This window comes from Astatotilapia calliptera, chromosome 7 (genome assembly GCF_964374335.1).
Source record: "Astatotilapia calliptera chromosome 7, fAstCal68.1, whole genome shotgun sequence".
Classification (NCBI taxonomy): Eukaryota; Metazoa; Chordata; class Actinopteri; order Cichliformes; family Cichlidae; genus Astatotilapia; species Astatotilapia calliptera.
In genome coordinates this window covers 28,690,142-28,716,311 of record NC_137428.1, presented here as the reverse complement: position 1 = coordinate 28,716,311, position 26,170 = coordinate 28,690,142, and the positions used below count along the sequence as shown (strand labels likewise).

The following is a 26,170-nucleotide window of genomic DNA, read 5'->3' as shown; positions in this document are numbered from 1 at the left end:
TCGTCCATCAAATACACAACAAAGCACTATTTTTGGTAGAGCATGCTAGCGGGCCGTCGTTATTACCATGTTTTTTAGAAAATGCGGCACACTTAAAATCAATCCTTTGATTTTTCTGAAAATCGACAGTGCCCCTTATAAACCTGTGTGCCTTATGTATGAATTCTGGTTGTGTTTACTGACCTTGAAATGATTTTATGTCGTACACGGCGCTCGAAAATCTGTCAGACGTTTTAGTACGACTTTGCTAAGCTACGAACCTGCACCGCTTGATGGATTGTCGGAGCATTAAGGCTATCGTAGGCAGGAGCCTCGCGGAGTGAAACGTACTGTGCTTCAACATAATATTACCGTATTGTGTGTGTATAACCTCTAAGTTTTGTGGATATTATACATGGTTATGCTGAGGATATGTCAGCCAGTTTCCACTGGAAATGCATTTTGGTTAAACTGACAGCAAGGAATTTGCATTTGCACTGTAAAATTTTTATATAACTTTAATGCACATAAAAAACAGTTGCTCGTTTAAGTGAAAATACATTGATGTTTTTTTTTTTTCACTAATAAAGTTGTGGAGTTGTAAAGTATTTTGTCTAGTGTCAATTATACCGTCAGTTATATCGTTATCGCAAATTTTCAAATGTATATCGTGATAAATATTTTTGGTCATATCGCCCTGCTCTACCTGCAGCTAATGAAGCCTCGTCGGGGAGCTACTTAAGAGTGTGGCTGAGCACTCCTCGGCGCGGGATAGTGGTGTGAGACTCCACGTCAGTGTTCTTTGTGAGTCAAGTTAAACGAGTGAATGCCCGCAGTGGTTGAGTGTCCTAACGGTTGCTTCTTTGTTATTTTCTCCAGGAAAGAGCGTGGAAGACAAGAGCAGCAAGCACGGGGTGCGGGGACACATGGGAGCGGAAGAGCACGGAGCACGGACTTGTGGGTGGAAGACACGACACGGGAGTCAAGGGAACACGGGGATATATTATTCTGTGGATTATTTACACCACTGTAAATAAACGCACAGTTTATCATAAAGAGCTTCTTGTAGACCATGAAGGTCTACAAGAAGCTGTATGAAGTAAATTATTCTTACAGCATATGTCTTTAATGAGTTAAAAATCCTAATCCACATAGGGTTCAAAACTATATATACACCCCTATCGCAGTCACCATAATACTTGGTTATATGTCCCTTAGAACGTTTTACCTTGACCAGATGTTTTTGGTAGCTACCAACAAGCTTCTGGCATAATTTTGGATATCTGACAACTTTTCTTGGATGAATTTGTAGATCATTTTGTAGTTCATTTAAATTAGTTGGTTTCATGACCCCAGACCTGGCTTTTAACCATAACTCACAGATTTTCAGTAGGATTTAGCTCAGGGCTTTGGGAAAACCATTCTAGAAGCAAAATGTTTGGCTGCTCTACCCACTCCAAAAATACACATGTTGAAATGCGTTTCTCCTGTTGGAACACCCAGTGGTGCTCAAGTTTCTAGCTCTTGATCTAAGGGGAATTCGAAGAATCTGGAGGTAATCTTTCTTCATTATTCCATCCACTTTGTGCAATGTACCGGTACCAATGGTAGCAAAACAGGGCCACAGCATGATGCTACTACCATCACACTTAACAGTTGATATCGTTCTTAGGTTTGAAACTCTCTCCTTAAGTCCCCCGAACATACTTCTTGTCAGTGTGGCCAAATCTTACTGTAAAACTTCTCGAGAAGGCATTTGACTGAAAGTTAAGCTGACAGTTTGGGTCTTCTTCCAGAAGTAGCCAAAGTGGTGACATATCCAAATGACTTGTACTTGCATACAGTTGTTTGAATTGTTTGATCCAGGAATCTGGAAAATTTTGGAAAATTAGGCTTTTGAATGACCTTTCCAACTAGGGCAGTGTATCGTCACTGATTTCTAGAATCGATTCAATTCCGATTCACAAGTTACAGCGGTTTTATTAGAGACACGGCTAAGCGTTTTGCATTTTGCATAATTTTAAAAAGTTTAAATTTGTTCAATATTGAATGGCAGAAATTAGGTTTTCTTTTCGGAAGTAAGTAAAACGAAAAAAAAAAAACGTCGGCCGACAGCGCTGTAAACAACGGTAGACTTGTGCATAAAAAGCAAGCGAATAATGCAGAAAACAGACAGACAGGGAGAGGCAGAGAGAGCGAGAGAGAGCGAGAGAGAGAGAGAGAGAGAGAGAGTTGTGCATGAAGTGTGATTTTATCATGTTGGAAGCAAAACAGCAAAAGTAAGAGGGAATTCATGACGATGTTTATGTGAAGCGTAGTTTGGATCTTCTTTTGCTGCTGGTTCGGTCAATATTGTTTGGAGAGAGATAAAACTGACAGCTTTATGATCAGCGCAAAAAGGGCGTAAACACACACCGCGGACCCGCGGATCAGAATCAGCGAGCTGTCGGCTTTCAGCCCCGACCGTCAGCTGAGAAAGGCGACATCTAACTGATTCTGATCCGCGGGTCCGCGCTGTGTGTTTACGTCTTTGTGCAGAATCCGTGTTCCTGCTCTCATTTACTGTCTAAATCCTTGATCCATGTCAGAAAACCAACTGATTAAATTAACTCTACCAATTTTGGCAGGAAGACTGGTCACATGTCCACCCAGTATTCTACCAGGTGCTTGATGTTCAAGGTGCAACTTGCTATGAATATTTAACCAAACATTAGTGGGGGTGTATGGTATTTGAGCCTGTGTTTTGATGCTGTGTGGATTGGAGAAAATCCAAAAGAAATTAAAATGTGCACTTTTTGCATTTAATTTTTTAAAGTGCTTAAAGATCTTTGTTCTACAATCATTCCACCCCGAAAAAAAGAACACCTCAAAGAAATCCTCATCAATCAACCCCCGAATTGCCATATAACAAAACAAAATAACAAAATAACGTAAAGCAAAAATTGGGAAACGTGAAGTCTGAAGTCTTTATATTAAGGGCCATCAGTCAAACAATATTGTTTGCTCTGGGTCTAAACAGAGCGCGTTGTGTGTGACATCTGCTTTTGCGCATGCGAGCCGCTTTGAGGGTTCACACTAGAGCGCGTTTGCTGTCGCATTTTATTTGTAGTGTGAACGAGCAGACAAAAAAATCGGATTTGATCAAAAATTGAGCATTAAGACCTGCAGTGTGAACGTAGCCAAAGTCTGTGAATGAGGCACCGTAGGATGCTGCAGCATCCACTTTGGGAATCTGTGACTTAAGCTGTTTTCATGCATGAACTCCAAACAACGGCAGGAGAATCAGGTTGGGACAATGTCTGAAGTTGCCCTTTCTCACATGTGTCAAACAGTTCATAGGCAGCTTCACATGCTTTCTCATCGCTAAAAACCACTGATTTAGGAGAATGTGCTGCCTGTTTAGAGCAAACAACAGGTTAAGACGTGAGTATACCCGAAATTAGTCACTTTGTGCGTCGCTGTATCATCATCATCACACAAGCACAGTCATCCATTTATGCTTGCCATTACGGTACATGTAGTAGCTGCATCATTCTCCTGAATGATAAGTGAGGCCTTTCTGATAACACCTCCACATCATTGCTGATATAGGGGGTCAAAACCAGAAGCAAAAGCTGCAGAGTTGTTGTCCCCCCCCCAAAAGTGGCAAAAGTGGCTCAAAGGGATAGGTTACAAAAAACAAGTGGTACACAACCTGCAGAAATGGCGGATAGCGACAACAGATGACTAAGATCAACTTTGTTGTCCGGTGCCATCCTCGAGGTAATGCGCAGCTGGCATAAAATTGCCATTATATGGCAGCTAAGTGACTACTGTGACTTTATTTATTTTGGGATCAAAACATAACTGCACTACCAACTAAGTGCTTTTGCTCTTATTTTAACTTGAAAGAAATTTGATGATTCAATTTAAACTTAAAAGTCTTTAGTCCAAAAAATTTAACTGCTCATGTTCTACAACCAACTACATTTAATTCTGATGAACACATCAGGAACCCAGGAAATGGTTTGAGAGAAATGAAAAAGGAAAGAAAGACGATGGAAACGCAAAATCTGGTGACTCGGGAAAGAAATGAAAGAAAAGAAAACTGTCCTTAGGAAGGACTTTACTGGGATTCAAAAGGGCCAACTGGTTCATAATGAGATACTTTGACTGAGATGCTGACAAATATGTCATGTCATTAGTGCTTCTCTGACTAGTTGATAGCTGAGGTAGGGGTCCTGCATACTCGATCCAGACAGCAAGCTCAGTTAAACTACACAGACTATTTCCAGTAGTCTGAAGCGGGCTATATCCTGTTTTGGGCAACATGTGAGAAAGGACAACTTGGTTACGTGTCTATCTGTGTCATCATAAATGTTATCAGGACAGACATAACTCACAGTGGACAGGATATGGGAGGCTGAGATAAAGGGAAATGAAAGAGGAAAAGGGTTCAGGGTTAAGTGGCAATAATGAGGATAAGACAGGAGAATATGTGTATGTGTGAATTCAAACTCACTTCAAAGTGTCTCTTGGAGCCTTGTTCATATCAACAGGAGACATAGGAGAGGCCCAGGGCATTAGAAAAGCAGGGAGGTAGAGGGGGAGGTTGAAAAAGGAGGGTTTGGGTAGAAAGGAAGCAGAACATGGTTGCAAACAAAGGCTGAAGAGAAAGAGAGGACTGAGGTGGAGGAGGGCAAGGAAGGGTTAAGCATAAGTGGGTCGGAGGTGAGAGGTTGGGGTATCTGGGTAGGTGAGAGGGAGGGGACTCATGGTGAAGGGGTTCACCTCTAGTGTGAATGTGATGAGGTAAAACCAAAAGAAAGGACTATGGAGAGAGTTCCTGTGTCATACACCCTCTTTATTTCCACCCTTCCTTCCCTTCCTCCCCTCTGGCCCTCTGTCCCCTTCCCTCCCTCCACTGCTGCACCCTCTCTGCGACCGGCCCCGGCAAATTCCCTAGGGCCAGGGGCAGTCCCCTTTCAGTCTCCAGTGACACAGTAATTAGAAGTGTGGGAACTGAATCCGTCCCTCTCTCTGAGCTCCCGCACCCCTCACCACCCCCCAATGATCGCTTGCTCTCTCCTTTCGCTGGCCCTCACCCCCACACCCCCTTACCAGCTCCCAGTTCCCACCTGGGGAACCTCAATTTTTGCACCTCAACTCAAGCTCTCGATCTCAGGAAATAGCATCTACCTAAAGAAAGAGCTTTCATATGGGTTATAGTCATTATCATATGCATCTAATATGACAGATACCTTAAATTACGTACAACTTATAAATACGACAACTTTACATATGCCTCAGTTAGACCATTTTATTTCTATGTATTTATTAAAAACAATTTAAAGCACTGATTGACACTTGCCACCTGTGATCTTGATGGGAGCGTCGCATCACACACACTCACACACTCAAACCCATACCATTCATCCCCCCTCCCACCCCACCCCGTTTCACCCCCGCCTCCTCTACAGTCACATAGTCCCCTATCTCTTCGAACAGAGCAACGCTGTCTCTCCCGCTCTCCATCAAGCTCACCACCCCCTCCAACCCCCATTCGCTATCTCCACGGCGATAACCATGGGAACAGCAGCACTGTGGGAACGGGCCACCAGTTGACCAAAATAGACAGCAGGAAAATGGAGGGAAAGAAAGAAAGAAAGGGCTCCCTGCGTCCAAGGAGGCCCGTGAGTGTGCATTTCTGTGTGCACGTCTCGTATGTGTGTGTGGCATAGGAGGTCCATGGGATCATTCAGACAGACAGGTACTCAGGCACTCCACTCACCTCTGGTTTTCACCAGCAACAATGGGGACACTGGGTGGCTTGAGCTGTTACATTTATTCACAGATATGCGGCTTCGGTTTGAGATGGTGGGACATGCTGAGATGCTTGTTCTCCTCATAATTTTAACGGTCCTACAACTACTAGATAGCTGTGTTGCACACAAAAAGGCAACGCCCTAACCACAAACACCCACACCCAAACAGCACAGTATTATTACACCATCACACACCCAGTCACACCCACAACTATGCACCTCTAAAGGAACACGTGCAATCGGTCTAATGAATGAATGAGATTGTTGGAATGGTTGGCATTCAAATACTGAAACAAGTTTGTGAACTAAAATGAAAGTACATAAACAAAGGCACACATGTCTAATTACAGTCTCAGTTAATGTGAATAGCCAGAATAAGGCTACCATTATTGTTTACAGATTTAATTCATTTAATTTTAATTTTGTGTGTGGCAGGGGCAGGTAACCACAGCATAGCACACTTATAAGCAAGCACAAAACTACCACAGCTCATATTTTGTGTTTGCTATTTAGTTGTATTTGGTCCACGTGCATTGCTTGTGGTCTCCATTAAGTACAAATGCATGCACACACACACTCCTCTCTCTTTATGGCTTTAACGAAAATGCTGGGATGCAGTTCCGATGAGAAACATTAGATGCTGGTTTTCTTTGGCCTCCAAGAGAAGGAAATGGGGAAAAGACGCAAGTGGCGCATCATCATTTTTTTTTTTTTTACCTAATGTGGGCCTAATTTTCCACTCCATTTATATCCTGCATCTTTCTCAGCAGCCCTGACATTCAAGTCTTGACTTCTACACTCATCTCCCTAAATTTCTGTCTATCTCTGTCTGATTTCTCCTTTTCCTTCTTTCCTTATTCCACTCACCACACATATCCCTTTTCTTCTCCTTTCAATCTCTCCGCTCTTTTCCGATTTCTACTGATCTATCTAATCTATCCAGAGTGCCTCCCCCTTTGCCTTTCCCAGGCCAAGTAGCCTGACCTCTCCAGCCTTCTACCTCTTTGCTCCCAGGAGTGAAGGGGTGTGTGCCTCTGACCATTCCCATCCGACTAGCACTTTCACTTTTAATCTGACTGTGTGTGTAACGGAGGAGACAACAAAACAAAGAGAATGTGTGTATGTCCCAAAGCAAACAGAGTCTAACTTCCTGACAGCATCGCATCACGCAAACTGCATGCTTTGGGAAGAACCACTGCAAGGCATAGTTTGACGTTTTGAGGCCGAGTCGGCCTCCCATTCCAAAGACATAACACAATAACACACGCACACACAAGGAGTGAACAGGAACACAGCTCAGACATTTAAAAAACGTTCACAGTATATACAGGCCTCCACTGTGATTGTATTCACAGTTCTGCCCATGAGAATCAAGTAGAAACAAAACAGCAATACATCACCGGAGCGCCAACTTTGAAACACACACACACACACACACACACAGACACACAGAATACCGTGGTTTAGTTCACAAGCCACAGACGGTGGGGGGTTACCATCCATTATCTCTGTCTCCATGAGGTTTAAATTCAAGTGTTGACACAACTCATTCTCGGAAACAGCATTCATGCACACGCACAAGCTTGGACTAACACACAATGTCCACACATGTACAGGATAGATGAGGTTATTGTTGTGAAGATATACAGGCCAGTGGTTCCCATTCCTGCTGGTTTTCTGTGCTATCAACTAAGTCAACCACACTGAAAGTGCAGAAGAATTCATGACTGATAAAATTAAAAGCAGCTCTTGTGAAAGAAGTTCTGAAGCTCTTGCATCAGAGAGCACACAATCAGAAATTGTAATTTTTGGTTCATTTGTAGAAATCTGGTAAAGATTTTTATGGGGTTTTTTTGTCTTAACTGTTACAAAACTCTATAAACAGGAGACAGGAAGACACATGCAACTAGAGAATTTCAGTACCCCCACCCTTATGTGACACTAAGCACAGACAACAGACCACACACATTCATCATGCAGAGAGACAGCAATCATGAGCTGAACAGCAACTAAAATTATGCAGTTAGTAACCTAACATTAGGAAAATATAACAGGGAAGGATACACATAAATTGCTTCCAAGAATTCCTGCATGTCACAGGGGTTGTTGTAACTGTGAGCACAAAGGCGCCACGGTCATGGTATCTCTTTATTTCAGATATTGTTTTTTATCAACCACAATTGGTGACCCATATATGTGGAAACAATGCATTTGCAGAGAACACAGATGGTGATATGATCTAGTAAAATGTTCTCAATATTGTCTACAAGCCTTCCAACTTGAAAATTGGGTAACACTGACAAGTGCATGGGGTTAAGTAGTCTTAAATCTATAAAAGAAAAAAGCACAGCCTCCATGTTTACGATTAAGTTATTTGTCCCAAGTAATCCTTATATTATTGGCTTAAGCATCAAGCCTCCCTCTTAATTCACAGCAATCAGATCGCAGTGCAAAAGAAGCTGTAGTTTTAAAATGATCAGCAGAAATAGGTCATAATATGTCAAATTGCATGTGAGGAAGCAAGGTTGCCTTAAAAGCATGACTGTACATGTAGGGGTCACCTAAAGCTCCCGAAGTGGGCTTGTGTGCCACAGAGATATGATAATAACAACCTTAACCCTCTCAGCTATTTCTCACTGGCAGGCATTAGCGTGGCTGACAAGAGTTCTTTATCACCGTGGTTGGGTGCAGCACAGGCAGAATAAGCTTGGATGGCTTGCTATGTTATGGTGCATGTAGAGTGTGGGAGAATGATTTATGATTCACTAAGCTGCGAAGACCAAAGATCACATTTCACTATCGCAAGGGAAACCATTAAACCATGACCACAGACAGAGAGACAATCACACCAGCAGTATCTGGGAAAGGAAAGTGCAATTGTTAGCGCAAGTTCTCATAACATTTTTCTACCGTTACCGGTGGGACTTAACTTTTATTGATCAAAGAAAAGTATGTGGGTAATAGTTAAGGAGACCCAAGGAAGACAAATGCATGGGCATGTGTCATTTATGGAGAAATAACTTTTTTTTTCTTTTAAAAGGTTTTATCAATAAATCTTTGACCTACTTTTGCAACTGGTTTCTCTCAAGCCCCAATTATACTTGCAGCCTGACTTTTAACCCTTAAGAAAACACATTTTGTGTTATATAACAGTGTATTAAAATGTGATTTTAATGATGAAAGGTCCATTCCCTGTGTGGTATTGTGGTCATTAGCTGACCTAAGGTTTGTTATTATAGTGCAAAGAATTCTCTGTCCCTTAGGAGACTATTTAGAAGCAGAGGGCAATCACTCACAGCAGCACAGTCTGGCTGTGCAGCTACTGTGCTCTGCAAAACATGAGAAACTTCCTCTTTCTCTGTGTATGTTTCAGAGGAAGGCATCAGTAAGTGGTTCCCTCTCCCTGAGCGGCAGGGGAAAGTAGACCCTCTCGAGTGCCTCTTGGCTTCCCCACCTCCCCCATGAGCCAATAACGCAGTCAGACAGACACACACACACACACACACACACACACACACACACACACACACACACACACACACACACACACAGTGTGGTTTCTCCTCTGGTGGGGAACATAAACAGGGCTGTCTGTCTGCAAGTGGAGAGCTAGTTCTCATGACATCACCACCCAGCAGGAATGCACTGCTCTGCCACGTCAAAGCCCCTCACACACACAAACGCTCGCACACATACACACAAAAGTACATGTTAAGTGATTTATGCACGTCCACATTTTCACAGGGAAATGTACCACATACAAAACATACACCCAAATGGCATTTTGAGCCATTTTCTCTCCTCTGGTATTTTCTTGCTGTGCAATTGTTTTTCCTCTCTCACTGCTCAGACATCCTCTTCCTCTGCATCTCCTCCCTTATCTTTATCACTTTGTTTTGTTCATTTTATCCTTGTAATTCCTCATTCCTATATATCTCCATTGCTTGTGCATCCCGTAGTGTCAGACCACACACAGACCACAGAAAGACAGATGAAGCCTGCGAAACAAAGACCCACGAAGCATGACAGAGAAAAGTATAACACTTGAAGATGGAGACGAAAGCATCATCACCTTTGAGAAACGTTGTGTGTATTTGTATGTGTATGTGTGTATGTTTTGGGGGGTGAAGCGGGGGGGACATGGGAAATTACGCACTACTTCATTGTATTGGTGTTTGGAGGAAAAGCCCTATTGAAGCTCTCCCTCCTTCCTTTTCACCTCTCTTCCTCCCTCACTAACTCTCTCCTCCCTTTTCCATCCCTCCATCACTTCCGGCCTCATCTTTTCCTTCCTAGCCATTTCCCCTTTGCTATTTTCTCCTTCTTATTACCTCTTCTTCCTTCCCTCTCTTCATCTCAGCCTGTCTCTGGTGTGTTTTCTCACAATTTCTCACCCCTTTACTTTTTTATCCTCTCCGCTTCTCCCAGGCTTTTGGGGAAAGCAGGGGCAGGAAGCAGCTTGGCTCTCAGACAATGGAACACATCAAAATCAAAAAGCAGCACCAACCTCACCAACTTCTCACACACACACAAGCAGAGCAGGACAAACAGGACATTCCAGCTGCCGGCTGCACCGGATTCCTCGCCTTGGCTAATCTGAAACGGAGAATGAGACTGGGAGTGGAGCAGAGCAGGGAAGCAGGGTGAGAACTGTGGGTGAGGGAGAGCAACACCTAACAGAGGCCATAAGAAGAAACCGATACAGAGTGGGGGAGAGAAATTAAGAACCTTAGGGGTAAAGGAGAGTGTTATTTAAAAGAGCATCAGTTTAAAAAAAAAAAAAAAGGTGAAAAAGCAACAGAGTAAGAAAATAGATCATGTGTCACGGTGTTATACACACGTCTTCATGCAGCTCTAAAAAGGCATATTACGTTCATTGCTGCATGCATATCATGATATGAGTACCTGCCAATGGCCATCCTCTGTTTTATTTACAATGTTTCTGCAATGAAAGGTGAAAAGTTTGCTTTGTTTCCATGTCAGATCATTACAAAACTGCAAAGTATGCTTTCCTGTAACTAGGGTAAACAATTGTATATTCATTTCATGATGCACTTACAAAACAAAGTTATGTCACCAACATGGCCATAACACTATGGCATTCACTAACCACAGTGTGGGCAGTCCAATACCTGGCTTCTGATATCAAACCCATTTCTACCCACATGCTGATGAGGGGCGTGCATACGAATAAAAGAGAGCAAAAACTGTAAATACCTTCTTCCATTAACTACACTCCACAATGCTATCATTTGCACTTGCGTAGAAAATAAGTACCGCATCCTGAGCTGGAAATAGCAAAAAGCTGGTTTCTTAACAGATTATTATCTCCAGAATGACTCCTCCATCTATAATTAAAACCCATCTCTAAGAAAACAACATATATGCACATTATCCGCGCCTCTAAGTGCTGAAAACCTAAGTGGGTTTTGAGCAACTATATATTCTCACACAAGCATGGAGACAGACAGACACACAGAGACAGATACATATCATGCATCCACCCGCACACGCAGGTGTCACTGCCTTGCTATGTTATCCTGGGGCCAACTTGACTGTGGGAAAACAGAGCAGGCCTGATTTCTTAAATGCTTGGTGAGTGATGGATCATCTTCTTTCTTATCTATTAGTTCGTATGTGTATCCGCTATTGTGTCTGCTCAGACAGCTGCAGATTTTTCTGTGGGATTTTCACACCACTTCCAAAAAATGGCCTGCCTTACAAGAGTTCACAGAGTTTAACGAGTGCGTGGTACGGTCATCTCTCACAGTTCAGACACAAATACATACACATACACTTCTCAGAGAAGAACTGAAGGATTTACCTCTTCAGGAAAATAATAAACATTTACATAACAGAGACATCAACTTATTTTGTTTCCTAACTATTGAGTGGTGTCCAAGTATCCTTATGCTGTCCAGGAAAATGCTATTATTAACTTAATAACTGTTAGCATTATTTTCAGTAGTAGTTTTCTTGTAGTCTTGTTGCTAATTGTGTTAATGCTATTGTCGCAAATGGTATCTGGATAATGTCGGAAGAATCAGGTTTGGACACAATCACAAGTTGCTCCCTACAAAAACAGCCGTGTTCGCACTACTGGAAATGTGACGTGTTCCAAAACAAACACTCCAAGTATGTGAATCAAAACCCTTGCCTGATTTGACTCTCTGGGATCATAATAGAAGATGATCCTCTTTAAGATCATCTCTTCATGCACCTCCAGTTCACTTTTAATGCTGCCACAATCTTAAGAACGCTTCTTTAAATCCACTGCTGGAAGGTCTGCTATTTCCTGTACGTGTTATAGTTAGTATAGTCTTTCATTTTCTATTTCTAGTTCCGTTTTAGAATTTATTTTATTTACTTTTTTTTTTAAATTTTTTAGTAAGTTTCTGCAATGGGTTTGTTGATTTCAGTTTAGTTTTCCCTGTTTGAAAAAAGTTCAGTTTCAGTGTTAGTTTGAATTCATTTCTATCACATGGAGAGTGTTTGTCAGGAGCAAGATTTAAGAAGTTCAGAATAGATGTTACAATGCACACCCAGCACTTTCTGGAGGCAACTAGCTCTCAGTAATGTAGACGGCTTCGTCTCACGTCTAACACATTTACCAAAGCCTGGATAAGCTGCCTTGAAAAATTGGACCAAACTGTTAAAGACTACAACTAAATACATTTCTTCTACATTTTAAATTTACTTTAGATATGCTTTTGTAAATTCCCAATATAATTTCTGTTAATATTTTTATTTCTATCAGATAGTATGGTTTTATATAGCTAGTTTTAGTTTTGTTTTTGTTACCTGCAATAACAATGCTTAGGATCTACTTCTTTCAATTACTTCTTTATAAATTCCGGTCCTTTCCGATGAAAACCACAGAAATACAGTACAGCGCATGAATAATGACTCATTGTGTCAGCTTCTCATTTCCCTAACTAGGTCATATTCACAACAACAACATCATCTCAGTGACAGCTATATAATATCTGTGGTCACGTCTCCATAAACCGGAGCTTAGAAGCAACACAACAATCACAATAGCCTTTCCTTATTTGGCTACCCTACAGCAGCTCAGACAGAGATCTGGTATATCATTCTTATAATTCTTATAATTATATATATATATATGTACTCAAAACCTACTGTTTATATGTATGTGTCACAAAAAGCAGTCTGTGCTGTGTGTGAACAACACTTTTTCCCTGTGTGTTTACCTCTAGCACTTTCTCAAACTGTGTGTAACAGGAGATGCGAAGCCCTCGCCACACACAGTGGGAAATATTTGGGATGGTTTCCCTCGGAATGTCTTGGCGTGCCTATGGAATGCCCCCCTCCCAACAGTCTCCTCCTGCCCCTTCTCATTGTCGCTTCCTCTCATCTCTAGTCCCTCAAGGGGAGGGAGAGTGGGAAACAGCAGGACACACAAATACGACCCCTGTTTTGTCACCAGAGAGGAAGGCACATGCATAGAGATACAGACGAGGAGAGCCAAGCATGAGAAACCAGGGCAGGTTTGCAAAAAAAATATGAGAAGGCACTCAGGTTTCATAGTATGATACTGCTCATATCCATGGGCATCTAACAATTTCAGCTGCATGCAAGTTTGAAAAAGGGAATCTATTTCAATAAAAACTATCTTGTTTGCTACTGGATTTTAACACCTATCATGTTTACATCCTGGCAGAGATTAACCCAGTTTCACTTGTACTCACATGTGCGTGCGCGTGCACACACACACACAGCAAGTGAAGGATAGCATTAAACGTGTCTCAACCTCTCACATTCCTCCTGCTTCTCAGCCTGCAGCTCTCTTTGTAGATCAAAGCAGAGACAACAAGTCTTTCTATTGCCGTGTAGTCCTCCCTCCTGTACCCCTCCTTTTCCTTCACTCTCTCTTCCTCTTGATATTCCTCATTCAACACACACTTATCTCGCTCAAACAACTTTGCTTTTTCTCACATTTCCTCAAATACCTTTCAGCTTCAGTGTGTAATTTTAGCCTCCCTCTCCCTCTCTCCACAACCATATTATTCGCTATTTCTCAACTGCTTTCACTGCAGTTCCCTTTTTTGTCTCTCATCTTTTTACCTCACCACCATCACCTCTGTTCTCACTTCTCTATCGCCTTCCCTCCCTCTCCTTTTCCTGTCCGTAACCCCCCTCTTATTTCTCCCACCCCTCCCTCTCACAGTGCAGCGGTTCCTGTTGCTCTTGTTTTCACTTCCCCAGTCGTCTGGTGCGTGGGAACCAGCGTTTCAGCTGCAACAGTGTCTACGCCTGAGTCTGAGTGTGAGCGCATCTGTGACCAAGTCTATGTGTTCTCACTTGCTGTTTGTGCTTGAAGGTGCTGAGGTGACTGTGTGCACGCAGCAGTCATAATATGCGTTTGTTGGTTTGGGGTTTCAAATCTGCATTACCCAATATATATGGGAGTTTGTGCGTAGCTGGTTTCACATCTACCTCTGAGCTAGCCTCTGCTATCTGAACATATCTGTAATAGGCCAGTGTGGGCCATCTCATGGAACCATGAGGCCTAGCGGAAGTGTGTGTGTGTGTGTGTGTGTGTGTGTGTGTGTGTGTGTGTGTGTGTGTGTGTGTGTGTGTGTGTGTGTGTACGTGTGTGTGTTTGAATAGAAAGTACAGATAGAGCAGGAATTAGTGGTGGGAGTTGGATAGAGCTAAATAGGGAAACTGCAATGGAGCAACCACTAGCTTTACCATCAAAGGAATACCCTTGCTGGAGATACTAATTAGGGACTATAAACAGTTCATTTCTGTGATATCTGTTAACATTTTATAACAGTAAATATTTTTTAAGAAACAGAACACTGAAACCGACCTGTATAACTTGCTTTACTGCAAATGTTATTTTAATTATTGCCATATTTTGATTTGATTTTCATAGATATTTAATAAATTACTGTAATGTATATTTAAATCAGCATATTTATAACATAACCCTGCATCAGACAGGCAACTTGTCCAGGGTGTACCACATCTCTCATCCTTTGACAGCTGGGACAGGCTCCAGCCCCCCCAATGATTCTGAACAGGATAAGTAGAATAAAATGGATGGTTGGGTTTTGACAACACTAACAATCTGTACTAAAGCTGAAAATAATTTTATCTTTTTTGGAGCTCTGACAGTGCAATTAAAATCATTTCAATGTTAATGGTTTAAATGTGCTTGCTTGCCTTTGGAGAAACATATTCACCTCATATTAAGCACAGTAAGCTAAATAAATCAAACTTAAATTTCAGGTAGATTTGTTTAGAAATGTGATACAGAATGCAGATGAAAGCAAAAGGAAGTTCCATATTAACAAAAAAAGGTCTCTATAAAGTGTTCATTTTATTTTACTTAATTATTTCTTTTGTATGAGGTTTCAGGGACTGATGCCATATCCCACAGAGCAGAGACAGATTCAAATCTCCCAACAGCAGATGGGTCTTTATATAAATACAAGCCAAATGAATTGCCTTGTTTACACAAAGAATATGTATTAATACTGCCTGAATAAGGAGCATAACTCTCAGTTTCTGAAGCCAGGTTTTTCAGTCACACGGAAGATAAACCACTTCCATATGAATCCCTCAAACACCATACATGACATTTTAAATACATGAGATAGTATTTTTTCAATTGCGCAACTATGCAGAAAAGTAAAAACATGATGCCCTTCTCTATGTTGCATTCTCTCTTGGGGTCAAATTCCTATGCCTCTAAAATCTGTGAGGCCTATTGATACACAGAAACAAACATTAACCCTTCCCCTACAATTTACATATGCATGCCTACACGAGGCATTGCTTAACCTGTTGTGTGTGTGTGTGTGTGTGAGATTTACTTCTCTTTCCTCATGACATTTAGCAGTAGTGTATGTGATTGAGGGAGGAACACATAGACAAAAAGGGAGAGAAACTAAGCCACCCATTGCTAATTTGATAGCTTTACAATCAGATAACAAAAGAGGTTAACTTTGCCTGGGTGGGCTGTTGTGGAGCCCCAGGGTGAAACTCTCTGTTGCTCTATGCCACACACACACACACACACACACACACACGCACGCACGCACGCACGCACACACACACACCTACAATATTTTACAATTTAAGCAAAGGTCAACAAAACTTTAATACAAACAACTGACTGAAATGTATTATTAATCTTCAATATCATTAATCTTCAATATCATTTAACCAAATAATGAAAAGGAATATAGTCAATAACCGCAAATACTTGAGACCCCCTTTACAACTACCTATTTTAATAGTTCAAACATCAAATACACCTGAAACTGTCATCCCAAAACACTTAAAAATCATTTCAAAGTCAAATTAGATTAAAAACGAGAGACAAAGACACACAAAGTACACAAATACGTGAAACACTTGAACAGCAGATGTCTACGCGGTGAACTGGCAGCGTAGACATCTGCAAATAATTTTGATCTATGGAAAAAATCTGTGAATACTGAACCGTTAATTGGGGGGGAGGTTCGACTGTATTATACTTGAGCAATATTACTTTTGATAATAATAATAATTCTGAAAACATTTTATTAAGATAACATTGGTCAGTCTGTTTTTAAAAAAGTGGCAGCAGGAGAGATGGAAGTGGTTGAAAGAGCTTTTCACTGAATGAACTAATGAAAAAAACTCTGTGCCAGAGATGTAACTAGATATGTGGGAAAATGTAATAATTTAAATATGCTATTCAGCATTTATATGGGATGTATTGGAGTGACTTCTTTGAAGTTGTGTAGGAAGTGTGTACTAAAGTAAAGGATGTAGATGGATGACTATTTAGCCAATGGTCAATTGCTGCTTTTTTTGGGTATGTGTGATCCTCATCATATCATCAGAACAGGAGGTAGCATCAAGGTGGTCAAAAAAAAAAAAAAGGAATGCAGCTGGTGGTGTCTTGACAAATTCGCCACCCCTCACCCCCTCCTAGAAGAACGCTAGAACACCCAAGTTTTAAACTCTACTGATTCCACTCCCAGTCACAAACACACACAGGGGCACATAGCCCCTCTGAAACAGCCACCCACAGAGATATCTGTAGGTCAGGTACTATAAATCAGACTGTTATTGATGCAGTGTAACTGTTTTAACATATTTTCCACAACCATGATAAAATATGGATCTGAATAATAAACATGAGCTGCTACTTTAGTATTACTTATGGATACACACATGCTTGTTAGGAAGCAGATAATTATTCAGCTTTATTCCTTCTTCAGTTAAATTCCTTTATTTTCTATTTTCCATGTTTTTAAATCAAGTCTTCATCTTAAAGCTACTTCTCATCCACAGCATTATGGTAAATTTTCTTAGTGAACCACTGCATGTTTGACTCTCCTTTTCCATATCCATTAGTTTTTGCATCTTTTATACATCTTCCCCCATCACCCAACAGTGGCACTGATCAAGACTGTGGTGGCAGCAAGCTAAACAATGAAACGCAGACATCCCACTTCCTCACAACATCTTCCAGCCCCTGCTGAGGAATTCCCAGACCAGATGGGATATGCAATCCCATTCGGAGTCTTCTGGGTCTGCCCCAGGGTCTTCCTCTATTTGGACATGCTGAGAATACCTCCACAAAGAGGGAGGTCTGGCTCAGGAGGGATAATAATTAGATACTCTGGATGCTCTAAAATGGCTACTTTGAACATAAAGGTAACGTGGATTGACTTCACCCTCCTCCTCCTTTTACTAAAGATGACCTTAGATTTACTGCTGAATACATTTGTTTAGCCTCCCTGCTACTACTACAACACCCACATACACCCTACACCAATCAGCTTGTTAATATCTTACATCATAAAATCTCTCGTGAACAAAACCACAAAATACAGTGAGGTAAGGCATCTCCCTGTTGACTCCTCTGTAGGGATGGGTACCGGTATCCGGTGCCATCATGGCACCGGTTCTGACATAAACGGTAGTAACCAGACTGAAAAGCAGCGCACATTTCGGTGCTTTATTTCGGTGCTTTTTTTCCTGAGATGTCATACACTTTGAATTCTAGCCAATCATTTTACGTTTCCGAGGATAGTAGGCGGGTCCAGGTACGTACGTTCTTTTAGAGCAGAGCTACAGATTAACAATGCCCAAGGCGAAGTGGTCAAAAGTCTGGCTGTACTTCACAGCAAAAGATGCAAACTCAGCAGCCTGCAACAAGTGCTTTAAGCTGATACTGTGACACTGTGCAAAGGAGGTAACACCTCAAATCCGATGAAACACCTGGCGACGCATAGTGTTTTTTTCAAAAGCCAAAAAATGCGCCGTACTTGATAGCTTGCTGCGAGACCTCACACCGAGCGCATAAATAATTTCCCCCAGGGATCAATAAAGTATTCTGATTCTGATTCTGCGGGTGTGGTGCCTGTTATCGGACCCGGAGTTAGTAACATCCCCCAAAACACGAAGAGGAGAGTCCTGGCCCCTAGCCCTGCCAGTGTAGCAGAAATGATGACGAATGATGATGGCAGTAGCAGCCGTTCTTCTCTGCGTGAGTAGCTTCATGTTGTTCGGGTGTAATTTACGTTGAGTAGGCTAACCACGTTATTACATTAATGCATGTAAGGTGAACTAGCAAACATCATCATAGCTACATGCGGCTGTCCTCTTGTTTGATGGCAGATGCTCCCTTCACCCTGGCCAAAAAGGCTAAAATGACCAAAGAAAAAGTGGAAAACAGCTAAACATGAGAGGTTTTTGGAGAAAGTTTGTGTTTTTTCCATTGATTAAGCACTGCTTCAAGCCAAGAGTGATGCCATATATGCCCCATAGCTGCAGAAAAGGCTAACATTGTTATCTTTTTACAAAAAAAACAGCTAAACATGAGAGGTTTTTGGACCAATTTTGTGTTCTCCATTCTTTAAGCACCGGTTTGAGCACCGGTTTGAGCACCGTTTAAGCACCTGCACCGTTTCAAAAGTACCAGTTTGGCACCGGTATCGGATAAAACCTAAACGATACCCATCCCTACTCCTCTGTGTGTGTGTGTGTGCGTGCGTGCGTGTTGGGGTGAGGTGAGAGGTGAGCCAAACCCTGTGATTTTATGCACGGCTTAACCACAAGTGCAAGTCTCTTTTCCATCTCCAACATAAGGAACATAAGAATGCTCAACATCTTCCCATGCTGTCAGCACTTTATTTCCTGGTAGTCTTGCCAGTAAAGAGTTCAGAAATGCTTCCACTTTCTTTCTGTGTTAAACATACCACCTTTACCACAAGCATTTTTCCTTTGAATTCGACTACTTTACTCAAGCAGAAGCTTTTAAAAAAAATTACGAAATTCTTCCATTCATAATACTTCTCACTAAAATAATAACTATAGTTCTTGTGTTTCTCTTGATTAAAGTTGTGTATGAGCCAAATGTAAGTAGTAAGCAAGATAAATTAATATTTTGGACTAACTGTTGAATTACACAGATGTTATCTGTATCCAACTCTGCATCAAGTCATGTATTATTTTCTTCATTTGTCTGTTGTGAACTTTTCGTCCCTGCAGACAACTTCACTCTAACCATCCACAAAAGATCATGAAAATCATGTACAAGTGTGTAGCACACCGCATAAACAAATATTTTCATAGACAGAAATACCTGACAGCGGCTGAATATATCACTGGGAGTGGGCTGGATGTTAAAGTGTTTGAGAACTCGAACCGCCTGGTCTCTGGCCTTTTCTGAGCAGGCTAGGGAGAGACAGCGACCCTCCGCCACCTGGGAACGCAACTGTACGGGAAGATACAGACAAACTATGTGTACCAGGAAACAAGTCAGACACACCAATGCATGAAAACAAGCGCACAGTGCATCAGCATTCCCTAGATTTTAGATTTGTTTTTGAGTTCATGTGTACTTACAGTTTGGAATGGTTGTCCACATGTAAGAATGACACGGCCTTCAGCCTGCGCTAACTGAGACACAACAAATTCACACAAGAATAAAAGAGTACAATAAATGTATGCGGTAATGACACTCATGCTTGAAATGTACTTTGGTACACTAAATTCTGAAAACATTATGGTATGTTTTTATATGGTAATATAGGTTCTGAAGATGCTACGGTACAGTAATTTTTGGCCTAGTAGAAGCAAGTCTAGGTGTAGGAACAGGTCTGCTCTAATTTGTGCAGATATTTATGATTTGAACTGACCAGGAAAACGTTATGAATAGCTAAAAGCGATCAGTTCTTTCTAATACCATTTGCATAAAAACTACAGGAGGAAAGACTTGTGGATACCTAATCATGCCATCTCTGGGCTTCAGCAGTGAAGTAGCTGTGGCGTGAGTCAAGCTTATATTTTTAGGATCATTAAGGCTGACATCAATACCATTAATAACATCACAATATAGCAGCGTAAGTATGTGGCAACATCCTTTGGAATGAGGTCATTCATTCAATTTATTTTTGATATGAATAAATGGGGTATAGAAAAAGTGAAAATTAAATGGTAACAGCACTGATTACCAAATATCTGATATTGTGACATCCCAAGGGCTTTTTCTGTGGAAAATGTGAATATTTAGAAAAACTAGCAGGACTAACCTTAGCTGCAACCCTGTGATCATCAGTGTTCTCCAATATGACCACGTCAACTCCTAAACAACGCAGGTATCTTCCGAGTCCCTGCAGCATGTTGTCACACACCACCCGCAACTGCTGAGGGGGTAGCGGTGGGGAATCTTCTGAAGGCTTCTCACCATACAAGACGCCTTTCTCTGGATCTGAACAAGAGGGGCTGACCCTTTGAGCCCCCTGACATTCCTAAATGGACAGAGACAATAATGTGATACTTAACCGATCCCCATAGGGGGATTTTCTTTTCACTTGCACCACAGTTCAGGGAGGCTATAGCACTGGGTGAGCTTTAAATCTGCACCCCTGGAGCTGCTAGGAACTGCTGAAGTGTCTTTGTCAATGACTTATTGTCCCTCCTTACAGGCTGAAGGCTCAAAAGTTGGGTTTTCAGTAAGAGGTTTTAGCATTTACATGTAACATGAAAATTTATCACAGAAGAATGAATAGCTAAATTAGCAGATTCTGCTTTACATGTAAATAGGTTGGTCGCTGTCTATGAAGCGGAACCAACACCTACAGTAATCCTGCTGGTGACTGCAATCATGTTTCTGCATGAAATTCTGCATTAAAAAGGCAAAAAAACCTAACTGAATACATACTCTTTGCTTCAAGTATTAAAATGCCACTCTGATGCAAAGACCCTCTATAAGGAAACTGTTTACTAGGTCCCTTGTTTGGTTTTGGTCTCAACAACACTGATAATTGTTAATTGCATTCACAGTAGAATTCCAACATGTCCAGGTTGAGTATAAGGTTATGAAACCTACCAAAAACAAATAAAAGTAAAATATGAACAAAGCAGGTCAAGTATATTAAAGAACTTTTGTGAAATAGTGGGAAAAATATTTAAAACTGAACTCTTGAAATAAATATAAAGATAAAACAGCTTTTAAATTTCTCTACCTCTTAGACCAGCAAGCACAGTTACTACATGTTTCATCAAGTCAACTAATGAGGGAAAAAAAATCTATATAAGGTTGCGGCTCAGGTGGTAGAGTATATGTTTTCTTAACGTAAGATAAGAAGTTTGACTTGAAAATTGCTTATCTTATCACTCATGGCAGTGACTTTTATTTCTCTACTTTTTGTTCTCCCCCATCCGAAATGAGTTCAGCGTCTTTGGTTTTTACACACAGGTGTAAAGGTTTGACTATTACACACACACACACACACACACACACACACACACACACACACACACACACACACACTGGTCTGAATGCTGCAGAGTTACTGCAAAGGCCAGTTCTGCTCCTGTTAATAATGTCTAATAACGATGTCAATAAATCAAACAGCTGAATATTCATAGTTTATTAGCTATACCAACTCACACACACAGACACACCTTTCTACCTACCTATCTAGATATAGATATAAAGATGTATTAAAAAAAAGAAGAAAAGGCAACTGATCCCTGACCTCTTTCTCAAGGGTCTGTTTTGTTTGCTTGTCCTTTTTCTCCTTCAGCTTCTTGTCTCTGCTCTTCTCTGATTGGCTTGAAGATATGCTGCGCAGGTCATCAGGCAGCCCAAAAGATGCTGGGTTGCGGGAGAGGACAGAGTACACTTCCAGCAAACAGTAGGCATCTGCCACTAGAAGATGTTAAGAAGCAAAAGAAAGAGAAGGGGAAAAGGGGGGATTTATTGGTTTGCAGTTCATCAGGGGATAACAAAATAATCTCTGATATTCTATTGAGAAGAGAGCAGCGACCATCTGTCTCTCTGTCATTGTCTGTCTGTGCATGCACAATACCTTACCTGCATATCTAATTTGGCTGATGCGTAGAGGCCGCTTCTCCCAGTTGGACATCTGCTCTGTCTTGTCCAGGGGCCTTCCCAGGACCTGTTGTACCAACAGACTGAGGCCCTTTTCTGCACAGTCCTCTCCCACCAGTACCTCTTTAGGGCCATTTTGAGTCCGGCTGAGTGCACTATGTTGAATCTACATTACAAATTACAGACATAAAATAGCATAAAACAATCATTTATTTTAAACAGTGCAGGACTTCATTTAGAAACTGCGTTATATTAAGTTATGGAAATGAAAAGAAAGATTACTTTTTTATGTATACTTAGAAGATCAAGCATCCCCTCCATTTTCAGTGGGTCCTCTTGTAACTGGGGCCAGGTGGCCAACAGACACTTAAGATCACTGGCCATACCATATCCTGAATTGCAATAAAAGGAGAAATGTAGGAGACCAAAGTATGTAAAAAGAAAAAAAAAAGGCGAATGACTTGGATATAACACTGAATACATGCTAACCTAGTTTAAGGACACTTTGTTGGGAGAACAAGCTCCTGATGAAACAAATTGTTTCTGGGTGCTCACAGAATCTCCTAGCACAGAGGTCTATTAGGAAAACCTGATCAGAAACTGCAAGTTGTATCAGGGCCACTTGCTGAGTTGAGATACAGCCAAATGTTGGCTGCCACTCCATGTCAACTCCGACTACAACACCTTTCTAAGAAAGGACAGATAGCAGAACACAGGAGAGAAAGTTGAATAATACATGATTGCAAATACAGACTTTTCCCATCATTAGGTGCTGTTTAATCCTCTGTACCTTGAGCAGAATGCTTTGACATCTCTCGAGAGCTTCTGGTGTGTCCACAAAGTGCACCTTGTCTTTGGTAAGTGGCACTTGGTAGAACTTCTCACAGTGAGACTGAGCTAGCTCCCACTCCTCAGTTTCTGCAGTATCACTCAGAGATATCTGTCTGAGCAGAGGTGAGAAATGTGTATTTTTTATGAATGTGCAAATAAAAGACTGTGTGCTCTATAATGGCAAACTGATAACCAAATAGGAGGGAAAAAAGTGACTAAAACAATGCATTAGGTGTTATGAATGAGTCGAGTGAATCAGCGAAATATGTAAATAGTGAAAAAGAACCAAGTGAGCACAAAAGCTTTGTTTATAAGACTGTATTGAGAAGCTGTTGCAAAAGCAGGATGAAATCAGTAAGCAATATGTGAGAAACAGGATGTGGAGAAGAAAAATTAGACTCCACAGTTCCCTTTATATAAAAAATACAGTTTGTACATACCACAATTTGCGTAACAGAAGATGTTTATACATGTTCTGGCCAACTTACTGTAGAGCACGTGGTAGACTCTGCTGGGTTTCCCATACTCCACAGGGAAGTCGATATCTGGGGATGCTGTATCTCAGTGACCACTGGGAGGCTTTCCGAAGACAAGAGTACTTCACCAACATCTCCACCAAGTGGATCTGCAGCTCAAGGTCATCTGCCACTACATACTATACATACACAACAATAAACTTACTGCATACAAGACATAGCGCCATACAAATTTAGGCTTCATCAAGTCACATATAAACACATACAAACCCACTTGTACATGGTCAATCCAGTTCTCTTCTGTCATGCCTTTCTACGAAGAAAAAAAGATACAAAATGCTATTTTTAATTATTCTTCATTACAATTTTTAATCTACAATGTGAGGAGAATTTGGCAGCTAAACAATAGGGTACTGCTAAACTGAAAATTCAATAATAATAATATCTGATCATATTGTCTACTAGTCCTCAGTCTACATTTTCATCCTCTGCAAGCAGTGTCAGTTAAAGTGACGGTAAGACTTAATTATCTTCTCTAACTTATCGAAACAAATCATTTCTTCTCTTAAGCACACAGACGTGGGTTTCAAAAGCTTTTAGTAAACTTTATATTTCCCCTTTTGTGCATTTATGTCACACAATTAGATTTGACACTCTCTTACCACATTCTGCTTTTTTGTTTAAATTGCACTTTGAACTGCTACTTCACAAAAAATAATACATACAGTCAAGTGGAAAAATAAGTTCTATTGACTAAACTAAGTATACCTATTGATTCTATAGCTTGCAGAACAAACTTTAGCAGCATTAACTTGAAGTAGTTATTTTCTGTATGACTTTATCACTCTCTCACATCATTGTGGAGGAATGTGGCCCACTCTTCCTTACAACATTGCTTTAGTTCATTGAGTTTTGCAGGCAGTTGTTTATGCACAGTTCTCTTAATGTCCCGCCGCAGCTTTTCAAGCAGACTGAGGTTTGGACTTTGACTGGGCCATTGCAACACATTGAATCTTTTCTTTTTCAGCCATGTTGTTGTATATTTGCTGCTGTGATTGGGATCATTGACCTGTTGCATGAAGTAATTTCAGCCCAGCTTTAGCTGTCAGACAGATGGCCTCACATCTGACTCTAGAACACTTTGTTATACCGAGGAGTTCATGGCTGACTCAGTAACTGCAAGGCACCGAAGTCCTGTGGCTGCAAAACAAATCTCTCCACTACTGTGCTTGACAGTTGGTATGAGGTGTTTGTGCGTTGCTTAGTTTTCACCAAACATGGAGCCATGCATTATGATCAAGCATCTCCACTTTGGTTCCATTTGTCCAAGTACATTGTCCCAGAAGACTTGCTGTCACGTTCTTTTTAGAGGGAGGAAGCTTTTCTCTTGGCAACCCTTCCAAACAAGCCACAGTTGTTCAGTTTTCTAACTGTACCCTACTTCAGTTCTTCACATGCTAACTGAAGCTATAGTCCTGGGATTTCTGAGCATTGCACAGTCTGACCTTGGAGTGAAATTTGCTGGGACATGGACTGCTGGGAAGATTATGGCACTGTGTTAACGCATAGCTGAACGCTCCAGACCTGCAAACTGTCAAATCAATCAACTGTATTTGATTAGCAGAACCTGGCTGCTACATCACCTTTTAAGTTCCTATAAAAGTAGTAAGAGTGGACTGCATAGAATTTCGTGAAAACATTTACTCTCACATAGCTGTATATCACTACGTAAAAACTAAAGCACAGCTCACTGAACTGTAAGTTAGCAGGGAAACTCACGAGCTTGTTAAACACACTGATCACATTTATGCCCCTCCTAATGAGTTTAGAGTTTATTTAATGTTTTGTAAAGCGTTCTCGAGTTTCTTGAATGGTGCTGTACAAATCTAAGTTATTTGTTTGTTTTTTACTGGCAAAAAACAAACAGATGTCAGAAATAATTTTTTGTTGGAAAACAAACAAAAATTATATCTGTCTTCCATTTTCATTGGTTTACTTTACTCTGAACAGTTTAGCTAAAGAAATAAAGGTGAATGCTGATGACAGCACGTAATAAAAAATAATGACGTTGAAATAAAACTGAACGTCTGCTCCATCACTTACCTCCACAAACCTCTTGTACATGAGGAAACGCAGAGAGTCTAGTCTCCTCTTGTGCAGTGCATTGGGACACAGTCCTGCACCAAAAAGACAAGGTCACTACAATTTCTGCCCGAGACATCCACCTGCAATATGCATGAACGAAACATGCACCCAATCATCCACCTTTATCAATCTTGAATTTCTCCATGAGTCGCAGGACGTGTTTGGTGAGCATTTTCGGTTGAATCTGTTCCATCCGTTGTTTGGTCAGATTAAGGCGAGGGAACTGACTGTGGAAACATGCGTACCCACACAGTTACACAACTTTTTTCTTTTTCTTTTAAGGCTCTGCATGTCGACACCTGTATCAAGTTCACATACGTGTACCATACCTGTTTAGCTCTTCCACACAGAAGCTGGGGTGACACCAAGAGTCTAGAAGTTTAACCAATCGTTCCTCTAGATGACTGTAGCCTGAGACAAAGGACACGGCCACCGACATCTTATCCTGCACGATTAGTGGTACACACATCTGCAGAATAACATAGGAGATGAAAATTTAGGAAGTTGGATAGAGATTTAATAGTGAGTTTATATAGAAGACATTTGATGGTTAATTAATA

General features: G+C 41.1%; 1 protein-coding gene across 2 annotated transcripts in view; it reads right to left on the bottom strand.

Annotated features, from left to right (window-relative positions):
• exd3 (exonuclease 3'-5' domain containing 3) overlaps positions 1 to 26,170 on the bottom strand; it is a 48,219-nt gene that overhangs the window by 13,481 nt on the left and 8,568 nt on the right. For both annotated transcript variants that reach the window (XM_026174100.2, XM_026174102.2), the window contains exons 7-19: positions 25,940 to 26,079; positions 25,731 to 25,837; positions 25,569 to 25,642; positions 23,740 to 23,778; positions 23,478 to 23,644; positions 22,949 to 23,102; positions 22,648 to 22,846; positions 22,441 to 22,550; positions 22,141 to 22,324; positions 21,803 to 21,975; positions 20,351 to 20,569; positions 19,665 to 19,718; positions 19,402 to 19,533 (exon numbers count right to left, since the gene is read on the bottom strand). In XM_026174100.2, the coding sequence (XP_026029885.2) occupies positions 19,402 to 19,533; positions 19,665 to 19,718; positions 20,351 to 20,569; positions 21,803 to 21,975; positions 22,141 to 22,324; positions 22,441 to 22,550; positions 22,648 to 22,846; positions 22,949 to 23,102; positions 23,478 to 23,644; positions 23,740 to 23,778; positions 25,569 to 25,642; positions 25,731 to 25,837; positions 25,940 to 26,079 (1,752 nt within the window). The remainder of the gene's footprint in view (positions 1 to 19,401; positions 19,534 to 19,664; positions 19,719 to 20,350; positions 20,570 to 21,802; positions 21,976 to 22,140; positions 22,325 to 22,440; positions 22,551 to 22,647; positions 22,847 to 22,948; positions 23,103 to 23,477; positions 23,645 to 23,739; positions 23,779 to 25,568; positions 25,643 to 25,730; positions 25,838 to 25,939; positions 26,080 to 26,170) is intronic.